The sequence below is a fragment of the Scardinius erythrophthalmus genome, assembly GCF_964197995.2.
Source record: "Scardinius erythrophthalmus genome assembly, chromosome: 25".
In the NCBI taxonomy this organism is placed as follows: Eukaryota; Metazoa; Chordata; class Actinopteri; order Cypriniformes; family Leuciscidae; genus Scardinius; species Scardinius erythrophthalmus.
Window position 1 is genome coordinate 28541444 of NC_138245.1, and position 10877 is coordinate 28552320.

General features: G+C 35.9%; 1 protein-coding gene across 1 annotated transcript; it reads right to left on the bottom strand.

Moving 5' to 3' along the window:
• Positions 1–1577: 1577 nt before the first annotated feature.
• Positions 1578–10382, bottom strand: p3h1 (prolyl 3-hydroxylase 1). Its single transcript, XM_081357915.1, has 15 exons — positions 9859–10382; positions 8819–8971; positions 8269–8458; positions 7917–8048; positions 6705–6844; positions 6455–6544; positions 6309–6361; positions 5891–6012; positions 5652–5809; positions 5461–5553; positions 4594–4732; positions 4406–4496; positions 4247–4322; positions 3196–3336; positions 1578–2576 (listed from the first exon to the last, which is right to left on the bottom strand). The coding sequence occupies exons 1-15, from the start codon at positions 10312–10314 to the stop codon at positions 2070–2072; spliced, it is 2541 nt and encodes an 846-aa protein (XP_081214041.1). The 5' UTR covers positions 10315–10382; the 3' UTR covers positions 1578–2069.
• Between the last annotated feature and the right edge of the window lie 495 nt (positions 10383–10877).

Genomic DNA, 10877 nt, shown 5'->3' on the forward strand with positions numbered 1-10877 from the left:
CTAAAACCAGCCTATGCTAATTGGTTGGTCTTAGTTGGTTTAAGCTGGATGTAGCTGGTTTAGGCTGCTCAAGCTGATCTCCCAACCTGCTCAAGCTGGTGTTTAGCTGTTTTTAGCTGGTTGGTCAAGCTGGTCTCCCAGCTTAACTAGCTAAAGAAGTGGTCAAAACCCCTTTAAAACCAGCTTGCTAAACCAGCTATATGACCAGGCTAGAAGGCTGGCTAAAACCAGGCTGGTTTTTGCATGTTTTTTCTAAGCTTTTAAGATGCAAATGACTGCGGTGATCTGCAAGAACATGACATATTTCCTCAAAAAAGATTATGAGTAAACCACCAAAACAATGGGGTTTGGTTTACTAGCCAATTCCTTACCACAAAACTTTAATATTGGTTAATGGTTAGCATGGAAATGCTAAGTATGCTAAATAGCCTTTGCTAAAAATGCTTACATTTTAATGTCCTGGTTAGATTTGTTTAGCTACAAACCATGATTTGATAATTGCTATTGCTATTTAAGTGGAAGGACATCCTCATTTCAGAGAGGTTTTTATTACACACAAAAATTAGATACGAGTCAAGATCATCAATATTTGCAATTATTTTCCACAAAGCGAAAGGCTGTAAATTTGAAATGCTGAAAGCTTAATGCTAAAAGGAAATTTTGTTCACTTTGAGGAGATGATGACCGCGAATAGACACGAAAGATTTCACATAAATAAATGACTGATCACTCCAACAACATGATCGACTCACTTGATTCATATGGAAATACCTGATTGCCAATATTGCTAATAGCTTTTTTGTGATCTTGGTGGTTATTTTCCTCAGTTCTTCTGCAGCACGTGCCAATATTATAGTATTAATATTATTTATTTAGTCTTTGTTAGATATAAAAAGTATTTTTGACGCATAGATTGTATAATGATGTCTGATAATTGTGCAGTTAAGTCATTAGCCTTATGATATTTAAATGAGATAGTCATCTTTCTTTTGCATCATGGATGTGTGGGTCTGGATCTAATCACATGCAAAATCCATATGGCGCGATACGTTAATAAAAGGACTTCATTCTAATCTATTTGCAGCAGCAAATGACTTTGTCACGCAGATAGAAGAGGACACTCTTTGTTAAGGAGTAATTGTAGGTGTCCAAAAGAAATCTTTGAATATAATTGCCAATGCACTTATCCAGAAAATTGCTTTGGGTGGACCGAGCATGAAGAAGAACAAACAAAATACTTCAAATAGTGAAGGAAAAAGTGAAAGAATAGGTATTGTGAAATAGCCATTGTGCCATTTCAGGATTACTGTTTTATATAAAAATGCCTCAAACCAGTACAAACAGCCTTGTGTTACTGAGGGAACGTACTTGGAGAATCATTACAGAAAACACACGGAACGGTCCCTTAGCTCTTTGCTGCCACCTAGTGCAGTGTTATGTCAGTGCATATTCATGACCTAGTGTTTGTTAAAAATCACTTTAATATCCTATGAAGAAAACTGAAGTTATGGCTGAGTAATACCTGAAATTGTGTTTTGAGTGTTTTGCTTGGTAGAAACAAAACAAGTAAGACAAGTGGGAAAAAAATATCACATGTTTATTACATTAAAGAAGAAACCTAAGCCATTTCCTGGGAATATTTTTACTTGCTCAGAACAACAACTGCATTAGCAACATCCCACAACACCTTAGCATTGTGCCTGCAAGTTTTGCATAGTCAAAAAAAAAATTTGTTTTGCAGTGTTATAATTTTAAAAAACATGTTGCTTTTATTCAGGAATTATTATGGGAATGCAAAGTGGTAAATGCAATCTCTGAAAGCTGCCATACTCTTTCCAGGAGTATGAAATGTTACTACTGTATTTTGGTTCCTGAGACAAGGATAGATTTAAATACAATTCAGGCAAAACAGAAAATACAACACTCAACTTGATTGTCACCCACACTGCACTCTCATACGGCTTTGATTTCAAAAGTTTTAGAAAAATGTTCAAAAACTGATCCATCAGCACTGCTCCATCACTGATTAAAAAAACCTAAAGTATAAAACAGAGAACATCTTCTGAGGCTCATAACTCATCTGTGAGTTTTTCAGCTGTAGAGTCTTTCGGTTCTGTGATCTTCGGCTTTGTTTTCTCATCATTTGCAGTATTTTTAACAGTTGCTTTGCCTGTTTTCTTGCCCGGTGTTTTCTCTTTTTCATCTGACGTTACAGGTTTTGTCTTGTTGGCTGTTTTTGATTTCTTTTTTTCTGCTGTTGTGGTTTTTGTTTTGTCTGACTTTTTGCTCTTTGTTTTGTCTGCTGTAGCTTTTGTTTGGGTTGGCTTTTTTGATGCTTTGGCCTTTGGTTTTTCGCTTTTCTTGACCACTTTGCCAGCAGTTTTGTTGTCTTCAGTAGCTTTGCCTGGTTGTTCTGCAGGCGTGCTTGTCTTTACTGTGCCTTGCTCTGTTGTTTTAGCTGAAATTGTTCCATCATTTTCAGAGGGTTTCTCTTTACTGTCCGTTCCTGTTTTCTGGACGTCAGCTTCAACTGGGGCGGAAAGTTTCTTCAGAAGTTCTTCAGCCTGTAAACGCTCCTGTGGAGCGGACCCAACAAAATGCAAGGTTAGAAAATGAAGAAACTTTTTTTTTGTAATATTATAAATGTCTTTACTGTAACTTTTGATCAATTTAATGCATCCTTGCTGGATAAAATGGTGTCTTTTATTTTAATATTATTTAATTAACAAAAAATATTTTAATAGCTTTAGCTTACAATAACAACAGACCCTGTGAAACACACAGTATTTCCGGTCCCACTTTATATTAAGTGGTTTTAACTACTATATACTAACATGGAAATGAATAATTTGATACAATGGACTTATTGTGTACTTACATGTTTTTACATTGTACTTGCATGTAATTACAGCTGTAATTAATTTATGTAATTACATTTATAATTACACTGTTTTACACATTAACCCACCCTCAAACCTACCCATACCACCACACCTGTCCCTAACCTTACCCGTATCACACCTCAATAGCAGCAAAAGTGTTTTACAATACAACATGAACACAATAAGTACATTGTACTTATTTTTCAATGTAAGTACATAGTACTTAAAGCCACTTAATATAAAGTGGGACCGTATTTCCTATTTTACTGCTTTATTTTACCATTCACAAAAGTGCACTGAGAGTTATACTTGCCTTCTCGTTGTGCTGAGGATCCAGAGTGAACTGAAGCACTAGAGCACACCTCTGGCCTTTGGTTACGGCGGTGACTCCATGAAGGTTCTCCTGTCCAGCTCTGAATCCCACGACTCTGCCGCACTGAGGCTTCACCAATGCCTGAAGAGATGGTAGAGTGAAATAATATCCGTTCTAAAAAATTCATGCCACAACAGCAAATTTTATGGACATTTAGTAGAGCATGCTACCTCATAGATTGACTCTACTAACTCTAAAATGACTCACTAAGTGTTGCTAGGGAAGCTACAATATACGCATTATGATTTAAAGTAGAGACAACTTTTTATAAATGAATCAAAAATACAGTGAAAAATATTAGTATTTATTTAAAGTAATGCAAAAAAGTAAACACTAAATTAACTTTTTTTTTAAATTGGTTCATTGAAATTAACTGTTTGAACAAACTGATTTGCTAAAATGAATCCGACTTCCCAATGCTGTTTGAGAGGAAAAGCATATTCCAGGATTAAGTGCTTGGTTAAAGCTACGCTAGTTTTAGCAGCTGAGCTAGAATCACGCTACTGAAAAATATAGATATGTTTGTAGCCACTTCTTTTAGTTACAGGTGAAACTCAAAAAATTTGAATATTGGGCAAAAGTTCATTTATTTCAGTGATTCAACTTAAAAGGTGAAACTATTACAATATATATTATATAGAAAATTACATGCAAAGTGAGATATTCCAAGCCTTTATTTGTTATAATTTTGATGATTATGGCTTACAGCTTATGAACATTTTCAAAATTTCTGAGATTTTGAATTTGGGGTTTTCATAAGCTGTAAGCCATAATCATCAAAATTATAACAAATAGAAGCTTGAAATATCTCACTTTGCTTGTAATGAGTCTATATAACATATTAGTTTCACATTTTAAGTTGAATTACTGAAATTAATGAACTTTTGCACGATATTCAAATTTTTCGAGTTTCACCTGTAGTTAGTTAGTTACTCCCCTACACAGCTCACTAGTTTGAATGAAAATTATGCAAAACATTTATAGATCTTACAGAGACTGTTTTGGCGTCTGGCTCGGTGAAGATAAAATCTCCTCCTTCGAAGTCATCATTGAGGTACAAAACGGCACTACAAAACAAAACAGAATGCATTAGTGAAAACACTATAACCTGAATAACAATAATGCTTTACTGGTTCCTCAAGTGGCAAACCTGTAGCCTTGATCGTTGTATGCTGACGGCTCTCTGATACACTCGTTGAGCTCAGAGATCAGCAGACAATCCGCCCGGTCTTCCTGTTTCTCTGGATAGAAAGAGAGACCAACATATGCTTGCTTAAGAAATAGGTCTGTGTTCAAGATGCAAAAATAATGAATATCTTTCTTAAAAAGTCAGTTTACCAATGGTGGATCGGCAAACTAGGTTTGAGCTGGAGTAGTAAAGGGGTGATTCCAGACCAAAGTAGGTTTCCAAACCCTTATGGACCTTCTTATTGAGTTCAAAAAACAAATGAGCGCCCTTCAAGGGGACTAAACCCTCCTGGCCAAGGTTTGAGACAAAAAACAGAAACAATTAAACATTTAATGATGAATTAAAATACAACATACCTGAAAGAGTATCACACTTTTATTTACAATACAGAGTCTGCATAATCTAAAATCAGCTTCATACCTCAAGCTAATTTTTTAAATGTTTGATTTTGTTTTAAAACAAAAGTTTGAGGTCAGAATGAGTTTTTTATGTTAAAGAAATTAATACTTTTTTATTCAGCAAGGATGCATTAAATTGGTCAAAAGTGAAAAGGTTTCCACAAATTAAGCAGCATGACTGTTTTCAACATTAATAATGAGAAATGTTTCTTGAGCAGCAAATCAGCATCTTAGAATGATTTCTGAAGGATCATGTGACACTGAAGACTAGAGTAATGATGCTGAAAATTCAGCTTTGATCACAGGAATAAATTACATTTTAAAATATATTTAAATAAAAACCAGCTATTTTTAATCGTAATAATATTTAACAATATTACTGTTTTTACTGTATTTTTGATCAAATAAATACAGCCTTGGCCAGCATAATAAACTTTAAAATGTAAAAAGTCAAACCCGACCCCGAACTTTTGAATCAAGCCCAACAAAAATAGAAACTAAACAAGTGTTGCTTTATCACACTGATTAGAACACACTGCAATTATTAGTTTCTTAGTATTAGTAAATTCACTGAACTCAAGATGATTTTTTAAACTTCTGTAGTAAAGTATGTCTCACCTGCAGAGCTTTGAGAACTGTGATGTCCTGAAACATCTCACTCGCTGAATGAGGGGACGGTGTTGCTTTAAAAGCATCTTGAAGAGCTGCTGCCTGCGAGATTTCATTTAAGCAACATAAAAAGAGAGAAATATTTGGTTGATTGCAGCAAACAAACATCTTTGTTCACTCTTTTGGGGAAAAAAACGTACACCGGAGAGGCGATGAAGTTCCTGACACTCATCAGACGTGGTTACGCCATCCAGGACGACTCGCTGTGAGCCGTTCAGGGCCGTGGATGTCATGCTAACCCTGATGTCACCAGACGGGAGTTTCTTGTCAGTTTCTGGAGTAGGTGCTGGTTTGATATCTGAAATAGCATCACTGAATTAAGATGTGCATATAAAAGTTGAGGAATTGGTCATGTGACTTGTTTATCCCTACATCTTACCGTCTTTTACTAAAATGGAAATGTCTGATGATTCTTTAGTCTTCTCTTCCACGAGTGTCTCGATCTCTTTCATCAGGTTCCCAATCTCCTCTGTGATCCTCGCGGCTGTTTCTCGGTCCGCCCTGCGAGCACGAGAGGAAACCAACGTCAGGTCACTAGAACTTTCATGGTATAATTACTTCTGTTTCAATTAAATACAACGTTGAACTTTATATTCACAAAAGAATCCTGAATAAAATGCATCACGGTTTCCACAAAAATATTACGCAGCACGACTGTTTTCAACATTGATAATAATAAGAAATGTTTCTTGAGCAGCAAATCAGCATATCATGATCATGTGACGTGATAAATTACATTTTGAAATATATTTAAACAGCTATTTTAAATTGTGATAACATTTTAAAGATATGCTTACTTTTGTTTGTCTCTTAGTTTCTTTGGCATGACATTCTCAGGGGTCCATGTGTCCTGAGATGGAAAGAGAGCAAGATTTTATCACAACTTGTCACTGAACACACATAAATATGAGAAGTACAGCACTGCACGCATGTTAACACTTACCGGATCAACAAAAGTTTTACCAAACATCTCATAGCCAAAGTAAAGGAGCTCTTTTTCCAGCAGAGACCTCTTGATGTGCTGCTTGACAACCTGCATCAAGAACAAGAACACAATGATGTTTTGTTCATAGTGAGTGAAGTCTGCACAACGTAACTCCATTGATAAAAACATAATTTTACATTTATTTTCAATCGACATGACAAATAAACGTGCTGTCGATCAAAAGCATGCTGCTAAGTGCAGACGGTACCTCTCTGGCTGTAATGTTGGCGGCTTTTTCGTCTCCCAGCACGGCGGAGTAGTACGCCAAGTTCTGAGCCATGACCGCATCCTCAGGGTGGAACAGCAGGAATGTTTTCGCACACTCAATGGCCTGCTCGTATTTCTCACCTGGGAGAGAGAGAGAGAGAGCACATAAATAACACATGATGCATTTACTCCAGTGCAACTAACTGCCAATATGTTAAATAACTTATAAATAACAATAACTTAAATATATCTTCTAAAAAAAAAAAAAAAAAAAACATATTTATGCTAAAGCTGACAGTGTTTTTTTTTGTATTATTTATAAATGATTATAGAATATTTATTAGAATTTTAATTTTGGCTTGTGTTAGTACTTTTGTCATTTTATTTTTGTCATTTTGTTTTTCTACATAGCTTTAATGATTTTTTTTATTTCAGTTTTAGTTTTAGTAATTTTAGTACTTCAACTTATTTCAGTTGCAAATGCAAGATTTCTAATTTTCCATTATTTATTGTTTTTTTTTATCTGATATTTATATTTATTTAAGTGCTGTTTTTTTGGTAATACCAAAAAATAAAGCCTTTATGTCATTATAAAAGTGTTTTTAATGCCTTAAAGGGATAGTTCACCCAAAAATGAAAATTCTGTCATCATTTACTCAACCTCAAGTTGTTCCAAATGTATAGGGTAAAAAAATACTATGGAAGTAAATGGCGCCCATCAACAGTTTGATTACTGACATTTTTCAAAAGATCTTTTGTGTTCAGATGACAGAAATTCATACAGTTTTGAAATAACTTCAGGGTGAGTAAATGATTACAGAATTTTTATTTTTGGGTGAACTATCCCTTTAATTAATTATGCCTTGTAATGCACCTTATAAAGCATTGTATTGTCTCATGAATAGTTGTAACCACAGTTGTAATACATTATAATACTCATCTAATAATTCAACTGATCTTTAGAAAGTATAATGCATTAAACATGACAAACAAGAGATTTCTAATGTAACAAGGAATCTGAAAATATGGTTATAATTATTTATGAACCGATACAATCCATTATAACGTACATATGAATACCCTTATAATGCATTATACATCAAGGCTTTAAATAAGGTGTTATCCCATTTTTAATAGTTTTGCTTTTAGTAAACAATAACAACACTGAAATCTGGTACTGAATCTGATTATGCTGAATAAGAGTGTATCGTACTGTTATAGTATGAGAACTGAAGGTAGTTAAAGTGTGAGGGGAGGAAATCTTCAAAAGGCGTCTCTCTTCCAGCGGTGGATGCCAGCTCCACGACACAGTTCTGTTTGCAGCTCAAAACGTGAAGGTAATGATCTGTGATCAAAGCAAATATAGGCATGAATACTTCAAAAATCCATATTTATGAAATATGTAGTGAAACAGAAATCCATACAAGAAAATAAAAACTCAAATAAGACATCAAACACCATGAGATTTCAAAATTATAAATCATAAATCAAAGAGAATCTTTTCTGTGAGAAACAAGCACAATCTGGTGTTAGCTCAAAATCAGAAGCATCAGAATCCCACATGCCTGTCATAGATTGAAAGAGGTCGGCGTGGTACTCCATGTAGTTGTATCCGTCATAATTGAACGCTCCTTCACAGAGAACTCTGCAGTCTTCATAAGCACTGAAGTATTCTTCAACAGCGGTCTCAAAGTGCTCGATGGCTGGGGCAAAATCTTCCACACTGTAATGTTTCTTGCCTTCTAAAAATTCAGCCTGAAAACAATTACAGTGACAGTCAATTATACTAAAGCATTAGAAACTATCTATCTATCTATCCGTCCGTCCATCTACCTATTCATCCATCCATCCATCTATCCATCCATCCATCTACCTATCCATCCATCCATCTACCTATTCATCCATCCATCTACCTATTCATCATCCATCCATCCATCCACCTATTCATCCATCCATCTACCTATTCATCCATCCATCTACCTATTCATCCATCCATCTACCTATCCATCCATCCATCTACCTATCCATCCATCCACTTACCTATTCATCCATCCATCCACATTCCTTTTCATCCACCATCTCTGATATATTCAGATTAATAAACATTCCTCGTACCATGTGCGGTCTCTCCTCCAGGTCCCTGAAATCCGTCTCATGCACCCCAGCCATCATCCTGTAGTACTCTAAATTCTGTTTCATCTCGACATGCTCAGGGTTTGCTATGAAAAATGTATTTGCTGCTGCCACTGCCTTGTCAAGCTTGTTTATCTGTAGGTAAAAAGAGAACGAAAATATTCAGATATTGGTTAGAAAACACTCATGCTTTTCAAGTTATACTTTAGAGACAAAATTGTCCCAAGAATAATAGCTTAGCTAGCTAAGCATGACAAACAAAAAATGTTTAAAAAATGTATGTATATATATGAAATATTATAATTGAAATATGAAATGAAATATTATCATTATCACCATGGATGTTGAAGTCTAAGTCATCATTTTCTTTTCAGTTCAACAGCTCACTCTAATTGTTATGGTAATATGATCTTTTTAATGCAAAACTTACATACATACACACACACACACACACACAAACTTATTTTAAAATGTTTATAAATATATATATACACATTTCTTATATATTTTTGTTTGTTTGTCATGCTTAGCTTTATTCTAGCAACAATTTGGTCTCTAAAGTATAACTTCGAGAGCATGATTTTAATGCAAGAATGCATTTACATAAAGCCTAGTGGTCGGAGGCTCACGGGCCCGATTGTATATGATTGTATATCTCATTTTAAACCATAATTTTAATAGGAAATTGTATTTTAGAGCCTCTCATAGAAGTTCTGGAAGCATCTGAGACTGCAAGGCTCCACCTAAAGACGTGGCACAGTGAAGTGAGTTTGGGGGGGTTGGGGAAACGTGGATGAGCTTCTCAAACATTTGACCATTCAATGCTATCTGCGCTTTGGACACAGTTATACACATATGATGCACATTTATGCATCTGATACAACTCGATGTACTCTGTTTACAAAAAGCTCGTCCAGTGAGACGCACTGATTTCGTTCCCATTCCGGTTTGCTTTTTAAATACCTTTGCGTTTTTATAAAAAGTTTGTCATGCATTTAATTCATGCTTGCCTCTCTTTTTACCTTAAAGTAAGCCACTTGCAGATAATTGTAAGGCGTCCTCTTCTTGAACTCCTGCTCTATAGTTTCACTAACTTTATGAAGTGTCGGTGGTCCCAGTTTCTCGCCTTCGCATGCATTCACACAGTCGGCCCGTTTGAGAATCGTCTGGAAAAACGCTAAATCCCCCACGGCTCCGGTTCCTGGCATCGGGAAACCCAAACCTGGATAAGAGTCCCCAAAAGCGATGTGATTCGCGCAGGATAAGCGGCAGTGCGTCTGGATTTTACGAAGCGCTCCTTTATTCCGCAAAGCTCTTTCCATGTTCAGGATCACAGCCAGCCAGTCCTGCTTATAATACGCCTCCACCGCGTTGTCAAAAAGCAGATCGTATGGCTCAAATATTCCATTGATTTGGGGTTCACACAAGGTGAAATGTACAGTGGAGAGGATTGAGATCAGGGACAGTGAGGTCCACATCTTGGAGACTGTAGGCCATGTGAGGTAGAACTCGGTTTTGGAAACTCTCCAGTCTCCGAAAGTCTTTAGAGAGGGAGGAGCTCCAGGACTGTGTGAAAGCCTGTTTAAATGGGTGGTTTAGCCTACATCTCCCTTTTTTCACAAGATGTAAAATGTGCATTTGATGTCCCCAGAGTGTGTATGTGAAGTTTTAGCTCAAAATGCCCCACATATATTTTAATATAGCATGTTAAAGTTGTCACTTTTTGAGTGTGAGCAAAAACACACCGTTTTGTGTCTGTTCCTTAAAATGCAAATGAGCTGCTGCTCCCGGCACAGGGGGCGGAACTTCAACAGCTTACACTCACATAGACATGCACTGAAAATTTCAAAAACTTTTAGCCTTTTATGTTTCAGACAATGATGGAGAGACTCAAGAAGAAGTGACAACATGTAGAAGCAACAGGACTTCTCTGAATGGTAAGTTGATGAATTTATGTAGATGAGTGATGTGTGGTTATCTTCTACTCATTGATTAGCATATTCTGTCTTGATAATCTATAAATCGTGTGCAGGGGGCAGAG